Consider the following 17,634-nt stretch of genomic DNA (forward strand, 5'->3'; position numbering starts at 1 on the left):
GAGTAAATTTAAGTACTTGCGCGGGGGAGCATCCTCCGCCGCCCTCTCCCCCTCCCGCCCCTGCCTGTTTATTTACATTGCCAGGCTGCGCAGTAAAGACACGGATTCCTCCCGCGGAGGCTTCACGTAATTTACCCCACAAATGCGTTGCGCAAGATGCACAGGCAAAAAAAAAAAAAAAAAAAAAAATCCAGCTTTGGAAGGAGTTGGCGATGGCAGATTTCCACCTTCTCCCTTTCCTTCCCTCTCTGTCTCTTTGCTTTTCCACCACCCACCACCGCAGATGACTTCATGCCCTGAGTGAAGGCGCGCGCAGGGCATCCTTTAGCAGGTTTTAGCGAAAATAAGATGCCACGTCAAGCATATGAGCGCCCACGACTATATACATATATATATAGACAGACTTGCAGTATATGCTGCATATACTAATTATGGGAAGACCATTATTAAAGGCAGCAGCTATTATGGCTTTCGCACACTGAAATTCCCACTTGAGGGGAAGGGAAAATAGAGGGAAATCTTCCTTTTTCCTTGGTGAAATCCCTTGGTGCAAGCTCTTTGCAGGAGCGTTCTGTCCATAGCGGAGATGGGAAAAAAGGGGGAGGAAAAAAAAAAAAAAAGAAAAAGAAGAAGCGGTTCCAGAAATTTCGGGGGCCCCCCGCGCTCCTGGACCGTAGTGGCCCGGCTGGCTGCCCCCCTGGCACGGACCTCTGTGGTGAGGGGGGGGAAAGCAAGAATTGAGGAGAATTCCAGGAAAAAAAAGGCAAAGCAAGTCACACCGACGCTTTAACATGCTAAAGCCAGGGCAGTGGTTTACCGGCAGAGTGACCCACCTTGCCGGAACATCCCCCCCCCCCCCCGCTATAGAGAGGCCGGGGGGGCCGGGCGGGGTCCCGGGGGGGCCGGGCGGGGGTTCGGCCGTGGGGAGCCCGGCAGGCACGAACCCCGCTGGCTGGGCACGGGCACCCCGGCCAGGCTTTTATCGCCTTTATTTGCCTCTTCTCTTTCCGCCCCCCGCCTCTGAAATCTCCTAATTGCCCCTTTTAGCGAAAAGGATCCCAATTGCGTGGGAAAAAAAAAAAAAAGACATCAAAATTCCCACCGAACCGCACTGTTTTACTGTGCCCTTCCCCATTTCAAAGCCAACCCAAGCCCAAGCCCTTTATTCTGGGGGGGCTCTTATTGTTCATAGCCCAACGTCTGAGACGTTATTCGATTATTTCTCTCCAACACCCCCCCCCCCATGCAACCAAGGAGGGGGGGTGGAAAATCCCTGAACCCCCTTTCATATTCTTTTATTTTTGTTTAAAAAAAAGATGGCGGCTAAGAAAAAGACTGCTGTTAAACCGGTCATGAAGAAATGCAATAAATTCCTTGTTGTTTTATGAAAATTTACAACTTTGTGATAGAACTTTATGAGTGGCTGGGTTCTGGGATTGGCCAGAGCCGGTCATGTGGACTGCTAACCGTGAACATGAACTTTTTATTATTTCCCATGTGGTTATATTGCACCATTCTTCTGTCCGCTGCACCTTGGGTCGGATCAGTGTCCTCTATAGGGCTCTCGCCTCTTTACATTTTTTTACTTTTGTGTATAAGCTCGATAGGGCTAAAGCAGGGGAGAGGGGAGGGGGGGGCGCCTATACACACATCCACACGCACACATAGGCACCTACCTCCGCACACAGACATAGGAAGAGTTATATGATTTTTTTTTTTTCTAATTCCTCTGTTAATTTGCCTGCTGATTTGGAATCTCAGTAGTAATGGAGAGGCAGAAGAGATTCTGGACCGAGTGGAGGCTATCATTTTTCAAAGAGGGAAGTTACTCCATTTTCTATGCAAATGACAGAAATGCAAGAAGCTCTCACAAGTCAGAGAGGCAATCGACGGCTATCAGGTTGGGACAATATTTGTCAGCTAACAGATAAGCAAACGCTGTCTCTCCTTCCCTATCTATTTTACTTATACCACAGAAATGGACGTCAAAAGGTAAGGGAATAATATCTGTTTCTTTTAATTTAATTTTTTATTTGAGAAAATGCATTTGTCAAGCTGCCTTTTCTATTCCATTCCCCATCTTCCTCTCCCCTCTACCCAGGGAGGGGGGATAGAAAGACAAGGGTGGGGTGATGAAGGAGGGAGGCACTGGAAGAAATCAGGGGTGGTGGAAATCTGTTTAAGTGACGATTTCCCCGAAAAAGTGTAGCGTAAAGGTGAGAAAAAGAGAGAAAGGGAGGGAGAAAGAAGAATGGAAAAAAGGTAAAGAAAGATCTGGAGAGAAAGAAAGAAAGAAAATAGAAAAAGATATAAGAAAGAAAGAGAGAGAGAAAGAATCAGAGGAAGAAAATAAGAAAGGAAATAAGAAAGAGAAGGAAAAGTAACGGAATAAGAAGGGAAAATAAAGCCTGTAAGATCACCTGGAGATAGTAGACTTGGAATGAAGGATTTTGCAGTAGCTCGGTGACGGAGGCTTTTAGACACTGCCTTTAAAAAAATACCAAACCCTTTGTGGGTAGTTGTCGTGTTTTATTTTTTTCCCCCCTTGCAGAATCTCTTGCCAGTTTGCCTGTCTTCAGGCGAGCCCAGTAATTTGGCGAACTTTGTGTGGAAGCCAGTTGGGTTTTGCGTTGCTCTCCAGGGTCATTATTATGTGGGTGGTTTCTTCGGAGAGGGCAGTTCGCGGCAGTCCTCGGAAATAGGGTTCTGGAAATTAGTTAAAAAAAAAAAGGGGGGGGGGGGGAAGAAGAAACAAACAAACAAAAAAAAAAAGAAAAGAAAAGAGAGGGGGAAAAGAAAAGATAATAAGAAAGAAGCCAGCCCAGAGCACAGGGCTCTCGTATTTTTTTTTTCCCCTCGTGAAACTCCCAAATGAAGGTGACGTTGCGATGCAATAAACCTCCTCGTATTTAATTGCGTTCTGCAGTGTTAGCGGGGCTCTGCGGCTCTCCCGGCCGGAATCCCGGCTTGGGTTCCAGCCCCACGGGGTGCCGGTGCTTTTCCACACCAGGTTCTGTGCAAACCTCCCTCTCCTCTCCCTACCTGATGCCCTGACGCTTGCCTTCGCGTTTAGGAAAATATTTGTCCGGAGATGCCCGTCATTTTCAATGTGGTTTTGTCAAGATTTCAAGGGGCGTTGTGTTGAAATATAGTACTAATTGCTACTGTTACGAGGTGATTTTTAAATAAGATAATGTGAGAGCCTGTGTATGTGAAGCGAGATTGAGTACGAGGAGATTCATTACTTAAGCATAAACCATTTTATGACGTGACGATTTATCTCATCTAAACTGACTGTGCCTGAATATTGTGTGGACAAGAGTAAATGATCGCAAGCCGTGGAAATAATAAACAGAAAGTCATTTTTAAAAAGATATTTCTTCCCGAACCTGTTACATTTTTCATAAATCACGAGGGGAAAAATTAATGCCGGTTCAAGCGCCTGATTCTCCCTTTTCCCTAAGTCTCTCCGCGCTCGGGGTTTGGGTTTTTTCCCTCTTCGTAAGGAAAAAAAAAAAAAAATTAATTTAGAAACCTTGCTCCAAAACTCTTTCATGCCGATTCTTCCACATCCTGCGTGGGCAACCACTTGTGGAAACCACGCACCTCGGTGCGGACAGGTCTTTTTAACCATTTCAGCCCGGTCCGGCATGGGATGACCGCGGAACCCCCGTGCACCTCGGTGTAGGGGGGGGGTGCGGGGAGGGGTGCTGGGGGGATCCGCGGCGCTCCCGGCTGGGGGTCCCCTCCTGGCATCCTTCCTCCTTGTTTATTTAAGAAAATAAAATACAAGAGCGTGGAGCGCGGGCAGCCCCCCGCCGCGCCGTCCCTCCGGTGCCGCCGCCGCGCTGCGGGACTCGCCCATTCCCCGCCGTCTGCTGCCATCTACCGTCAGCGGCGGCGGCCGGCGGCTCCCGGGGGGCTCCCCGCAGCCGGTGCCCCGGCGGGGGGGGCTGCCCCGGATGCCCTCCCCTTCCCTGCCAAGGAGCGCAACCCCCCGGCCCCGCTCTCGGATGCGCGTCGCCCCCGAGTCCTGGTACCCTGCTGTGATTTGCAAACGGTGGATATGCTTTTAGCTATACGTCTAGCCTTAAAATGTCTGGAGGTATATATACATATATAGGATGCACTCGCACATCTATGTGCACTCACATGTGAGCTATGGCCATCCCATAGGCGCGCGTTGATCCATACCTCCCCCGACCTGCGCCGGTACGCGCGTACAGCTGTTCCGTGCCATGTGTGTGCAAATCCACACGTGCACACACGTGGAAGGACTCACATCCATCCGTACGCATGCACATGGAAGATGAAAGGTGGCCGGTGGGTCGCTGAGCGTGAACACAAGCGGAGATCTTGTAAAACGCGGTGCAGTGATGACGGAAGAGGCAAAGGGGATTTCAGCCGATCATAAAAGGCAGAGGAGCTTTTATTTATTTATTGCTTCGAGTGGTCATTTCGGTGGGGTCTGGAAAAGATGTGTCAAGTCGTGTACACAGGCTGGAGGTGGTTGCTGGGGAAGGAGCAGGGAGCAGAGCAGACGACGGATCACTTTTAAGTTACTGTAGGCTTTGAAGGGACAATGCGTGTCTGTTATTTTAAAAGGTTTCTCTCTCTCCCTCCCTCCCTCTCGCTTTCTCCCTCTCGTTTTCTCCTTCTGCCACACAGTTTCCTGGCAACTGTTTACGTCTAGACTAGGGACATTTTCTCGAAGAAAGTGAGATGCCCAGGGACTAGGTTAAAAAAAAAAAAAAAAAGTTTCTCTCTTTTGACCAGCAACAGCCATGATTAACTTGTTCCATGCTGTAATTCCCAACACCCCCCAGCATTCACTTTCTGCATTACATGATCCGTCTTGCCTTTTCCTCTCCTTCTCCCTGCTTTTCAATATTATTTGACCAGCAGCCCCCCTTTCCCTTTCCCAGGGCTTGCTTTTCAAGAAATACTTCGGGCTGGATTAATTTTGACTCCCTCAATGTCCCTCTCTCCCTCTGCCCTCCCCTCCTCCCCTCTTTTTTTTTTTTTTTTTTTTTTTTTTTTGTTAATAATTAGCTGCACTCTTTAATGGAACAATGGTAGATTATTATTGCTTCTTTTCAAAGATCCCATTAACAAGGTTATTATGCACTGCACGGGAAGTCAGGTAAATTAAACTTAAATTGCTGGAAATTAAGTTTCAGGCGGTTATGCGCGGGGAGAGCGGGTATTTTTTTACACCTTCAGGGGTCATTGTTTTAAATCCTCCAGCCCTGGAGCTCTACATGGCTCCGTCGGCTTTTTTTTTCCGATGTGATTTCGGGTGTGCATGAGCATTACAGGGAAGGCTTCTCTGCTGCCAAGAAGTCTATGTCTGACTCCAGGAACAAGGGGGGTTTTCAAGTGTTTTCGTGGTGTTGGCTTGACTTTATGGCTGCAATAAGTCCCTCGGTAGGGAAACCCCCGCTGTGTTCTCACTTCAGAAGGATCGGGAATTCCAGCTCCACATGAAAAAAAGAGTTTCATTTTTTATTGGAACCAACTGCACTGAACTTTCTACCAAGTTCTTAGCGGGTTTAGCTTTCACACAAGCAATGCTCTGTTCTGTTTGCATTTCGAAATATTTGGGTGTTGTTTTAATCCCCTCATCTATCTGCCTGGCTCTGCCTGGTGGGGTTGGCGTTTGCTGGCCAGAAAAGCAAAGCGACAAAAAGTGGGACCTTCCTGGGCAGAGTGCTGGGGTTGTACATGCTGTAAATACTTTTCTTTGTCTTTATTTATACCCTGCCAGCTGAGTGATGTCTGTCAGGAGGGGAAAGCCGGCTTCCCAGCGCAGTTAAATGTGTTATATACCACCTTCTGGTGTCTCCCGCAACTTCCCCGCTTTATTGCTCCTTCTTGGCAAACGCCGCTCCTGTTTTTGAGGAGATGAGGCCGAAGACTGAATAAAGATGTGCCCACCGGTGCCCTCAGAGAGGGGTCTAACTTAAGGGCTACTGTATGAGCCTGGTACTGCAACCGTTATTGCTCTGTGTCTGCCTCCTTCCCGGCTGGGCTGGCGCTTCAGGCGTCCAAAGAAAATATATTCCCAAAATCGGTCTCAGATTTACCTTGGATTTCAGCTGGGAAGGCAGGAGAGCGTCTGTTTAACAGCTACACTAATAACCCAACATTTAAAAATTTTTGTAAAAATTTTTTTAGGCTACTGAACTGGGAATAATAACTGCCTCTGTGCTAAACATTCAGTTCCCGGAGATTTAGTGCGGTTTAAGACCTCTGCTCGGATTTACATGTATTATAGGTGGCAAATCAATTAGACGGCGGGCCTGACCCTGCGTAAGATGAAAACTATGACAGGCTTTGGGCAGGGTTTTTGATTTGTTTGTTTGTTGGGTTTTTTTTTTCCACGTTGCAAACCAAGTTTTCCGCTTTTCCTTTCCTCCCCCAAATAACCATCTATAGGGTCACCCTTCTTCGAAGAGGCAAGACGTATTATTTTTTATCTATAGCGCGTCTAAGATGTCAGCAATAAGCAATTAACAAGCGGCCAGTTTCAATTAGTGCATTTTTATTTTCTTTCAAAACGTCTACTGACAAACTGCGTGAAAAGCCTGTTTTAGCCACAAACATACTAGGATGAGCAGTATTGGGATCTGGAGGTATGGAAGGGGGAATTTTTTTCCCCAACTATTTCGAGAGATTTATTTGCAGAGCAATCACGAGAAGTGAGAGAAAACATCAGAGCAAACATTTTCAGCAGATGTACTCACGCACTGAATTATCAGGATATCCCATTTCTTAGCCCAAAATTTGCATGCGGAGCTGATCATGCCAGATCATCGCTGGTTTTGCAGAGCTACAAATATTGCGTAACTCTAATCAAATGTATGAGCTGTTCGGCTCTTGCAAAGCAGTTAACTTCAGGCTCTCATCCCCAGCCTTTTTTTTTTTTTTTTCTTCTCTAGTCATCGTTCCTTTCCAATCCCACTTTTTTTTTTTTTTTTCCCTTGCATACCAATAAAGCAGATCTACGTAAGTTTGGGTCCATTCCATACACAAAGGGAAACTCTGCAAGAACAAATATAAGAGATATCAGTCAGAGAGGGGGTGGAGGATGGAAAACTACTTCCTTTGCATGTTATTTCCTTGAATTATAAGGATTACGTTTCAGTCGAAATGTTCATTGCAGCCGTGGCATGAAACAATCTTGGCTTTGCTGCTGTAAACATGATGTTTAAAATAAATTAGCTTGTAATAAGATACCAGTTTCGTAGATACTTAAAGCTCCGTCAGAGAGTGCCGCATTGGCAGCTCTACAGTCACCACGCAATGTATGTAATTCTGGATTTGTGTCACACACATTCACAGACCCAAGTACAGGGGAGTGTGTATTACAAGGCGTGTCATTTCATTGCATGTAGGACCCGACAGACAGATGGCTACAAATTCGGACAGGAAACAAATCCTTGAAAAAACGCAAATGATCGGGGGGCAGTCCTGGGTTTAATTTAGGTTGGGGTTTTGGTTGATTTTTTTTATTTTATTTTATTTCTTCCCTGTGAGATGGCTCTGATTTTCCCGTTTGAAAAAAAGGGGAAGGCGGCAATCGGAGATCCAACCCTACCTTGAGCAGACAGGGATCTGAAGGGGGGATGCGCCAGGTAGAGCAAAGCAGATCTCTAGCGAGGAAATCCGGACAAACCCAAGAGAGGCAAAGCTCAGAGCAAAGCGTAGCTTTTAGGGTGACCGGGAATTACTCGAGACTTCCGGAATTATCCCTTCCAGCCTTTTAACTTCTCAAAAACAGGGATTTTGCAGTGGGAAGGGGCTCAAAGAGGGGATGCAAACCCGCGGGGTCTCCGCACCTCCAAGGCTGCAGCCCCATAACACCGCCAGCTTTCCTCTCATCAAAAAAACCCACCTCGATCGGTAACAATCAATAAACTCGGCTTCTGACGGTCACCCAAGGCTTCCTTTTTAGCCATAAAAGGTCGGGCATGGATCTGGTATTAACAAAAAAACGCAAGAGGGCACAATGCGGTACCGGACTCCGGAGGAGGTCGGGATCTAGCAAGGGATAAAGGAAATTTTTTTTCGATTTTCCATTTGTCTCTCCAATACGGAGCCTTTGCGGAAAAAGAAAGGAAAAATGCAATAGATGAAAAGCGATGGTTTGCTTCAAGCTAGCCCAGCTTTCCTGAACAGGGAGTGCTAATCTATGGTAATTAGACAAACATGAACCGAAATAAGTTGTCAAAACAGAGTTCTCCTATGGCAAATCTAAGTTAACCAACCCGGCAGGATCTTCTCCTTGCAAAGTTCACACACACACACAGAGAAAACTTTTTTCTTTTTTCTTTTTTTTTTTTTTTCCCCCTCCCCCTGTAACTGTAGCAGAGCACCCAGACCCATTTCAGGACGATTTGCAAACACTAGGGGTTAAAGTTTGCCAAATGCGAATAAATAACTTTCACACACACACACTTACAGCGGGTATTTGTATACGTTATATGTGTGTAAATATATATAGACGCGCACACCGCCATCCGTGCAGACAGGCTCTCGCCCACCCCCGCGCTCAGCTCCGGGGCGGGGGGGGGGGGGGGGCACGTTTATTTATTTATGAAGCTCCGAGCGCGCCGGGAATGTTTCTTTCGGCAGATATTATATATTTGGTTAAGGGGGTGCATTTCTGTTGTTTAAAAGGGAGGGAAAAGGGGGTGGATGGTTTGTTCTTGGGGTCCCTGGTGCAATCTCAGCTCCTCATGGGTGCTATTTTGCAACCTCAGGCGCCTGCTATTGGTCAGCCTATGATCAGATGGTTGTATTTCCTTGTGTCCCTCGCTGGCACCACGCCATCTCCCTTCAGCTAAAACCCAATCTCCGATATACTACTAATAGCTAAACCACTTGGACTATAAAACACAACAAATCATAAAGCCGGGAAAGGACGGCAGGCTCCTTCCAATGAGTTCTTATTTTGTCAACTCGACCTTCCCGGTGAGTCTGGCGGCGGGGCAGGAGCCCTTCCTGGGACAGATCCCGCTATATCCCTCGGGCTATGCGGATCCTTTGAGGCACTACCCCACCACCTATGGAGCCACGGGCGTCCAGGAGAAGGGCTACACCTCCTCTCCTTACTACCAGCAAAGCAACGGAGCCTACAGCCGCAGCTCCGCCTGTGACTATGGGGCCGGCGGGTTTTTCAGGGAGAAGGACCCTGCGTGCGCCCCCCCCAGCCTGGACGAGGTGCCCTTCGCCCCCGAGCCGCGCAAGGCGGACTGCGCGCAGAGCAAAACTGTGTTCGGAGAGAGCGAGGAGCAAAAGTGTTCCGCCCCGGTTTACCCCTGGATGCAGCGGATGAACTCTTGCAATAGTGAGTTTACTCTTTTACAGAAATAAATACATCAATCTCCTCCCCCCCTTTCTTATTTGTTACCGCCAGAGAGAGAGAGCGAGCGAGCGAGGGAAGCAGGAATAAGGTTCACTTTAGAGCCCAAACTTCCAGCGGGGAAGTTGGGCGACACGAGTAGCTCCAACTTGCTCTTGACACGCACCAAAACTTCACACCGCTGAAGTATTTTCGCACAGCAATCCCCCACCTAAAAAGTTCGCCCCGTCTTTAAACCCCAATACAGAATTTCTCCATCCACCCACACACACCCTTTTTTTTTTTTTTTTTGCACATTCCAGTTTGCGTGTCACTCAGCTACAACGATTTGTCTCTGTCTTCCCCCCACACGCACAGGGAGATATCTTTTCTAAATCAGATCTGGATGACTTTACACACACAGACGGACCCACACCCCCACGCAGCTCCCTCTCTCGCTGGCTACCCGATCTGGAGTTAAATAATATAACAGTGTTTAAATATTTGAAAGGAGAGGGGCTACATTTTTAATGAAATTCGCACATAATGAAAAGTCTGCCTGGGGAGAATTTTTTTCCCCCTGGTGATGTATGACTTCTTTAAGTGCTGTTTCCTCAATCAGAAAAAAAAAAAAAAAAAAAAAAAAAAAAAGAAGGGAGGTGGGGGGAGAAAAATAATAGAGGCTCACCACCCTCCTTCCCATGTTTAGATGCATTTGTTGCCTTTTAAGTTCCAAATTGATGTCCATTAGCGCAGGGACATAAAGTGTTGTGTCCTCTTTAATGTAGAGTTTGGGCAGATCGATTCACTTCATTATTGCTTAAATGCTCAGATCTATTACAGTTGCCGGTAGGGTGGAAAATAGCGAGGGAGGGCGAGGGGGGTGAGAACACCTTGCGATTTTTCATCCCGGAATAAGATAGATCTTGCCCTGTCTCCCCAGCCCTGCCTGCAGCCTGGCAGCTTCAGCATTAACTCTTCTGCGCGGCTGCCTGCAGCGCGGCTGCGGATGCTCCGCGGGTGCGGCCCGGCTGGGAACCCCCCTGAGCGCACGGGGGGGCTCCCCGCGGTGGGGCTTGTTTTGGGGGTGGCCAGACCCTTGGGAGGGCAGGGAAGTGGGCACGTACCCCTGCGCGCACAGCCGCGGTGGGGGGAGTAGCATCCCCGCGGATTATCCGGCACCTCCGCGGCTCCACTAAACCTCAGGGCTTTCCCCCTCTTTTTCCTTTCCTCTCTTTTTTCCCCCCCTATTTCCCCCCATTTTTCCCCTGGATTCCCCCCCCCCCATTTGTTTCCTATGTGTTTCCTATTTGTTTCCCATTTTTTTTGCGGGTGTCACAGGTTCTTCCTTTGGGCCCAGCGGCCGCCGAGGCCGCCAGACCTACACCCGCTACCAGACGCTGGAGCTGGAGAAGGAATTTCACTTCAACCGCTACCTGACCCGGCGCCGGCGGATCGAGATCGCCCACTCCCTCTGCCTGACGGAGCGGCAGATCAAAATCTGGTTCCAGAACCGCAGGATGAAGTGGAAAAAAGAGAATAAATTGCTCAACTCCTCGCAGCTGAGCGCGGAGGAGGAAGAGGAGAAAACGGCGGAGTGAAAGTATTATTTAAAACACACAACAACAACAAAAAGAGAGAGAGAGAGGGAGTGAGTGTGTGTGAGAACCGAGAGGGTGAGGGGGGTGTGGGCTGGTTGCGAGGACAGGGAAAACCTGCACGTTGGTGGGACAAGCCCTCTGCAGCAGCGGCAACAGCTAGAAAGTTTGGGCCACCAATGCCATGGACTCGTGTTCCCAGTCATCTGTCGTGTCCAGAAAAAAAAAAAAAAATCAGGCTTCTAGTTGCGTTTTTAATTTTTTTTTCCTTCCTAGACCTCCCTCCCCTCCCACTCCACCCCTCGAAATGAAATAATAATGATAAAAAAGCGAAGAGAGAGAGAGAGAGAGAAGGAGGGAAAGAAAGGGAAAGAGAAAAGAAAAAAAAAAAAAGGACTCCCACCCGTGTTTCTACCCTTGGTGTCACTGTTAGTAATCTGCTAACTCTTGTATTTAATGGAAGTGCTGCAATATATGTCATTTGGGGTGTTTATCGTCTTAATTTTGTAAAAATGTTTCATGCACGGTTGACATAGGGGTTTTTTTTTCATTTTTCCTTTTTTTTTTTTTTTCTTCTCCTTTGGTAAATTAATCAAGCCCTGGGGTCTTTGTAATTAGTTTTGTTTTGTTTTGTTTTGTTTTGTTTTGAAAAAGGAAAATCTACTGAAAGAACGAGTACTACCTAAAAGGATGCAAAAGCAACAACAACAAGAAGAAAAAGTTATATTTTATTAATTTTTGTACGTGTTGTGTTTGAAGTTTGTCTTAGGTATGAACATGGAATTCTCTAATAAAAACAAAGTCTTCGATCTCACGCACACTACCCTGTCATCATTATTCTTATTATTATTACTACTATTATTACTATTACTATTATCTTTCCCTTTTCCAGGGGAACTTGCCATTCTTAAGGAGCAGAGAGTTGTAAAGCAAGCCTTGCTTCTCTCTGTATGACAATGTCTTCTAATCTGCAAGGACAAGCAACTCCAAGCCCACGGAAGTTACAGTGGAGAGATAAATCTGGTTTTCCCTCTTTTTGTCTAATCTGAAATGGAAGACCTTTCACCAATAGTATTTCCTCGCTGACATTCTGCTTTAGTATCGCTCTTTTTTATTGTTACAGTACAAAGAGTTATGACGAAACGCTCTCCATATACATAATAAATCAAGGAAACAGGCAAAAATATGCTCTCATTTATCTACCAAAGATACCTAACATTTGCCTAGCATCTTTCAAACATCTGGTCCCTTACTTCATATCCCCAAATCAAAGTGAAGTGTATTGCAAAAAAATCCAGATTTCAAGGGAATTTGCCCTGCGAAACGAGTAGCTTCTCAGCTCCAGGAATATAGCCTGCATCTACGGGGAAGGAGGGGGAAAGGTGTAAAAAATCTCAACTAAGTCTGACGAGCTATTTTGAAAGAGTAGATTTTTATGATCTCTTGAAAGCGTTTTCATGGCTCCTTGCGAGAGGCTGGCTTTGCTGGGGACGGGGTGGGGAACGCTTCTGCTCCGTACCAAAGGGGAATCTCGCGCATGCAAATCGCAAACTTTTCCTGGGTTTTGGGAATTTAAACGAAGGGAAGTGCTTTTTCTGCTGGGGATTTAGGACTGGAATGAAGCGACCAGCCAGCCTCTTTCGGATACCGTTTTCCGCAGCTTCACAGGGGGAAAACGCGACGAAACAGCATCTCCTGCCTCCCACCCCCTTTCCCCTCTACCCCCAAGAAATACCTATGTATGAATGCATTCCCCCATGCCACAAGCTGGTTTAATGTCAGTCACTTTTAAAATCAATTCATGCAGAAGCTTCACAGCTGTAGGACATTTACTATTATTGCCACGCTTTTCATTGCCCGTAATTATTATAATTATATGTCACTTTCAATATGGCGCATAATTTCCAATGAGTTGCAGACAAGCATATGAAATTCCTAAACTGCCTTGGAAAAAAAGAGAGAGAGAGAGAGAGAGAGAAAAGAGAAGGAGAGAGGAGAAAAAAAAAAAAAAAAAGAAAGTAATGCTTAACAAAGCACAGCTCTTTCATAACGTTTTTACCAATTTCAGAGTGCTTTTGCTCCCCAATATTCCTTGCAGGTTAGCAAATGGAAAGGAACAATCACGTAGCACAACGCTGTGTTCAAAAAGGACGTGAAACGCTCAGGAACAAGAATATCCTAAAAGCAACGTTGTCAACCAGTTCTACCGGCTGGACTTTCCCTCCTTTTCCTTTACCCCCCCCTCCCCCCCAATTTCCCTCCTTCCCCCCCCCCCCTCCAGAATTAAGGTGCGACCGCATCGCTGGCCCCAGGCTCAGCGGAGCCCGACTTTTCTGACAACAACCACGCGAAATGCCCCCAGCAGCCACGGCCCCCCTCAGGGCTCCGCGGTGCGCCCCCCCCCCCCCCCCCCCCCCGCAGATATTAAAAGAGAAGACTGCCCGGCCTCACAGCGACCCGACACCTCATCCCTCGCCGCCTCTCAAACTTCCCCGGCGGTGTTACAAAGGAAGAAATTAAGAGTTTAATAAAGAAAAGGAGCCGGGCGAGAAGACCCACTCGGGGAGCACGGACACGCGACCCGCCGCAGGATCCCCCCCTTCCTCCCCCTCCCGCCTTTTTCATGTCCGCGTTGATTTCTTTTTTACTATTAGTATTATTATTACTTTTTATTTTTAGGAAGGAAAAGGAGAACAGAGGAGCGGGGGGTGCGGAGGGAGGCGGGGGGTGGGGGCGCGGGCCCCCCGGCGCGGTGCGCAGCCCCGGCGCGGCCGGCAGGTGGCGCGCTTCGCCAAGGTGGGGGGCGAGCGCGCGCCGGCGCGCCCGGGGATTTGGGGCGCCGCGCACCGACTTGGGCCTAAACGACTCCGCGATCGTCATTATTTGTAACCATAGAGCATGAATTACCTCTTGAGGTCATCAGTGAGAATTTACGACTGGTCAACAAAAGCACGTGATTCCCAAACGCACCCCCACCCTCCCCCCATATTTGGCCGCATACATAGCAAAAACGAAGTACAGTGCATTGCTATAATTCATTAATACATCATAAATCGTCAAGCACAGGGTTATAACGACCACGAGCCACAAATCAAGCCCTCCAAAATAACCCAAATGAGCTCTTACTTTGTAAACTCGTTCTCAGGGCGCTACCCAAATGGCCCCGACTATCAGTTACTAAATTATGGGACCAGCAGTTCCATGAACGGTTCTTACAGAGATTCAAGCACCATGCATTCCAGCTCTTATGGCTACAACTACAATGGGATGGACCTTAGCATCAACCGCTCAGCCTCCTCTAGTCACTTTGGGGCTGTGGGGGAGAGCTCCCGCGGTTTCCCTTCTCCAGCTCAGGAGAGCAGGTTTAGACAGGCGTCTAGCTGCTCCTTATCTTCTCCCGACTCCCTTCCCTGCTCCAACAGCGAGAGCCATGGAGGCAAACCCGCCCCGTCCCCCTCCGACCAAGCTACTTCTGCCAGCACCACCAACACAAATTTCACAGAACTAGACGAGACCAGCGCGTCCTCGGGAGCCGACGAGGGCACTCCAATAAGCAGCAGCATCCCCCGAGCGCAGGCAGAGCCCATCGCAACCTCCACCGCAGCAACAGAAGGGCAGGCACCTCAGATATTCCCTTGGATGAGGAAACTTCACATTAGCCATGGTACAGCTACTTCTTTTTCCGTCCTTGTCGTTGTTGTTGTTTATTTTCGCACACCCCTCTCTTTTTCTCTTGTGTGTGTGGGGTTTATCCCCCCCCCTTTTCCTTCTCCATCCCCCCACCCCACTCCCTTTTTTTCTCTCCTTCCTTTTATTCGGTGGAGGCGCTTTGATCAGAAACGCAGCTATTTATTGCTTTTGTATTTCTTGCTCTGATCGCTGCTTTAAAGCTGCCTCTGGCGCCTGGAGGGGGGGCGATTTTATTTTACTTTCTCTATTCTTGCCGCAAAATGTGCGCTTATTTCAAGCTCTTGGCTCTATCTGGGTGGTGGGAGAAAGTAATTTAAAAATTGAGGGAAGGGGGTGTTCCGGGGGGGGGTGGGGGGGAGAGGAAAGGAAAGAATTGACCATTAAAATGGCATTATATGCCCAGATGGGTCTCTCAGTCCTTTCCTACTCTTATTTTGCTGGGTGTATTCTTGACAATCTGCTCTTGACAAAACCAAAACTGCGAGGAGATACAGGGGGAATAGCGAGCCTCCCCCCCCCCCCCGCGGTTTTTCTCCTGGAGAACAGAAAGCAGCATTAAACCTGCAAACAGACCCAGAAACACCCAGGCAGAGGCGAAAAAGGGAGATTTCAGCATCTCGCTTCTCCAGTTAAATTATGAATATTGAGTTGCGAATGTCTGTTCTGGAGGGGCCAAGGGTGGGGGTTTTTACACGTGTCTGGGGGTGTGCAGGAAAGGGGGGGGCTGTTATTTGGGGAATAAGCAGCTTTCCTAGCTGCCCGAAGAAGGCGAATATTTCACCCCGGTATTAAAAAATAATAGTAATAGCCTTAAGGATCTATAAAAGCCCTAGCAGAAAGCAAACCCCAAACCCCGCTGTTGTCTGTGTTACCCAGACATGACTGGCCCAGACGGTAAGAGGGCGAGGACCGCGTACACCCGGTACCAGACGCTGGAGCTGGAGAAGGAATTTCACTTCAACCGGTACCTCACCCGCAGGAGGAGGATCGAGATCGCTCACGCGCTCTGCCTCTCCGAGCGCCAGATCAAAATCTGGTTCCAGAACAGGAGGATGAAATGGAAGAAGGATAATAAACTGAAAAGCATGAGCTTAGCCTCGGCGGGCAGCGCCTTTCAGCCATAAATTCTAGAGGAGGAATCTCGAGGAGAGAAGACGAGAGAGGAATACCTAAATAAATAAATAAAGCGCCGCAGATCTTAGTTTTGGAGTACTGTACAGTGAGGCACCTTCTTTTCGGCATGTTGTGGATATTCTAAAACAACGCGTATGGTACCTTTATCCCAGGACTGAGTTAATGTCGTGTTCTGTTTGGGTTGGTTTTTTTTTTTCTTTAATTTTTTTTTAATTAAATTTTATTTCCCAGATGCTCCTCATGCTCTTGTTGTTCTTATAAATGTATGTGTCCGTGCTCTCTTGATGCCTTCTGGAAAGCTAGCATGTTTTATGTGAGCCCTTTAAATGTTATAACTTATTTATAAATTGAGAACAGATACGATTGTTTGTTTATTTGTTGGGATTTTTTTTTCCCCCTTTCCTGAGTTTACTGCTTTTGGGTGAGTTCTTCTCTGCCTAAGCTAAAATGGGGGGTTCCTGCACTACAGTAGCAGAAAAAAAATAATCTAAAAAACCAAACAAAAATGTAAAAAAAAAAAAAAAAAAAAAAAAGGAAGAAGAAGAAGAAAAAGCTCTTGTATCTTTCTGTCTTAAAATTGTCCAGTCTGTGTTTTAGTTCAAACTTCAGGCCAGGATTTCTAGTCCCAGGCTAATTCCGAGACGTACTCTTAGACGTGGGTAAATTTCACTATAAAAAAAAAATGTATAAAATCGGACCAACAATAGAGTGCTCTAATGTTTGTAAATATTAAAAATATTTCTGATGTGACTAATAGACGGTTCGTAGTGGGCAGAGTGAATGCAATGTTATGTGTAAAAATGGCATCTGTCATGTCTAGCTGCCTGTTAGTACTTTGCCAATAAGCTTTTTGTATTTGTTTGTAGCTTTACTTGAAGTCAAATAAACGTTTCTCCTACTCACAAAGGCTCCCAGTCGCACTTTGTACACAACCCCTGAGACCCCCGGCGCACGCTGGAGCCGGGGAGATGCCTGGCACCGAGCTGCGCCCCTGCCAGGGGCTCCCAGCGCCGCTCCGCGCAGCTCCGCGCAGCTCGGGAGCACCGAACACCCACATCCAACACCCCCCTGGCACCAACAAACCGCCACCTTCCCACCGCCTCCCCCCAAACAACACCGACCCCCCCACCCCACCGTACCAGGCAAACCGGTTTCAAGCACTTCAAGTTGCAATAACGCGGTATAAACGCGTCCCCGGCAGATTTACGCACATTTCAGGAACCGTCAGCTATAGATCCAGCCACGCGCACATCCTCCGAGCACGAGGGATTTATACCCGCATATATGTCCACGTAAAACGGTGCTCTATAACATTACAGCTCTGTGTGTTTGTACAGATATATTTATTATATATATATAACCTGTATATCTATAAGACATTTCTGTGCTCTCCCCGCCACCTCTCGTCCTCGGTTTATTGTGCTTTTACCTCCTGCTCTCCGGCTCAACATGTAAATAACAGCTCACCGCTCTGTAACTACTGACACTTAACTACAACTAGTCATTTTGGCTGCAGATAATTTAACATCGTCAAAGATGGCAAATGTTCGCCATCTCGCTACCTCGGGAATCCAACCAGGCACGAGACACTCCGGTTTAAAGTCGCTCGATTTGGCAAAACGCCACTGACATCTCTACAACACGGCTTAGGCTTTTTGTTCGTAGCAAGTAAAGTTGGAGCTTAAAACTTACCAAACTTAATCTCCCACTGTTTAGGTACTTCTTAAGTGATTTTGAGAGGGATGTGAAGTGGACTGTCAGATCCCAAACCATTTGCTCGCCTTCCCTTGATTTTTTTTTTTTTTTTTTTTTTTTTTTTTTACCAATAGCAAACTATACCAAAAGTGGGTATGACATTTAGATGTC

At 47.4% G+C, this 17,634-nt stretch overlaps 2 protein-coding genes and 1 long non-coding RNA gene across 5 annotated transcripts; 2 read left to right on the forward strand and 1 right to left on the reverse strand.

Annotated features, from left to right (window-relative positions):
• Positions 1-1,986: 1,986 nt before the first annotated feature.
• LOC308055510 lies at positions 1,987-17,589 on the reverse strand. 3 transcript variants are annotated; one of them, XR_013924541.1, is made up of 3 exons: positions 17,461-17,589; positions 4,153-7,044; positions 1,987-2,706 (listed from the first exon to the last, which is right to left on the reverse strand). It is a non-coding gene; the product is annotated as an uncharacterized lncRNA (long non-coding RNA). The 3 variants fall into 3 exon arrangements; XR_013924542.1 differs by having other exon boundaries at positions 3,536-7,044; XR_013924543.1 differs by lacking the exon at positions 1,987-2,706 and adding an exon at positions 2,750-3,761.
• HOXB6 (homeobox B6) lies at positions 8,625-11,758 on the forward strand. The gene is made up of 2 exons (XM_080369519.1): positions 8,625-9,352; positions 10,688-11,758. Exons 1-2 carry the CDS (start codon positions 8,944-8,946, stop codon positions 10,945-10,947), a joined length of 669 nt encoding a protein of 222 aa, XP_080225645.1. The 5' UTR covers positions 8,625-8,943; the 3' UTR covers positions 10,948-11,758.
• On the forward strand, positions 13,952-16,000 carry HOXB5 (homeobox B5). The gene is made up of 2 exons (XM_080369511.1): positions 13,952-14,608; positions 15,511-16,000. Exons 1-2 carry the CDS (start codon positions 14,059-14,061, stop codon positions 15,756-15,758), a joined length of 798 nt encoding a protein of 265 aa, XP_080225637.1. The 5' UTR covers positions 13,952-14,058; the 3' UTR covers positions 15,759-16,000.
• Positions 17,590-17,634: the final 45 nt, after the last annotated feature.

Source organism: Falco punctatus, assembly GCF_963210335.1.
Source record: "Falco punctatus genome assembly, chromosome: 19".
NCBI classification, from domain to species: Eukaryota; Metazoa; Chordata; class Aves; order Falconiformes; family Falconidae; genus Falco; species Falco punctatus.

Excerpts from the sequence above, each read along its gene's own strand:
- HOXB6 (XM_080369519.1), top strand. The coding sequence starts at position 8,944 with ATGAGTTCTTATTTTGTCAACTCGACCTTCCCGGTGAGTCTGGCGGCG. Across the intron at positions 9,353-10,687 it reads GCGGATGAACTCTTGCAATA|GTTCTTCCTTTGGGCCCAGC; the intron begins GTGAGTTTACTC and ends CGGGTGTCACAG.
- HOXB5 (XM_080369511.1), top strand. The coding sequence starts at position 14,059 with ATGAGCTCTTACTTTGTAAACTCGTTCTCAGGGCGCTACCCAAATGGC. Across the intron at positions 14,609-15,510 it reads GAAACTTCACATTAGCCATG|ACATGACTGGCCCAGACGGT; the intron begins GTACAGCTACTT and ends TGTGTTACCCAG.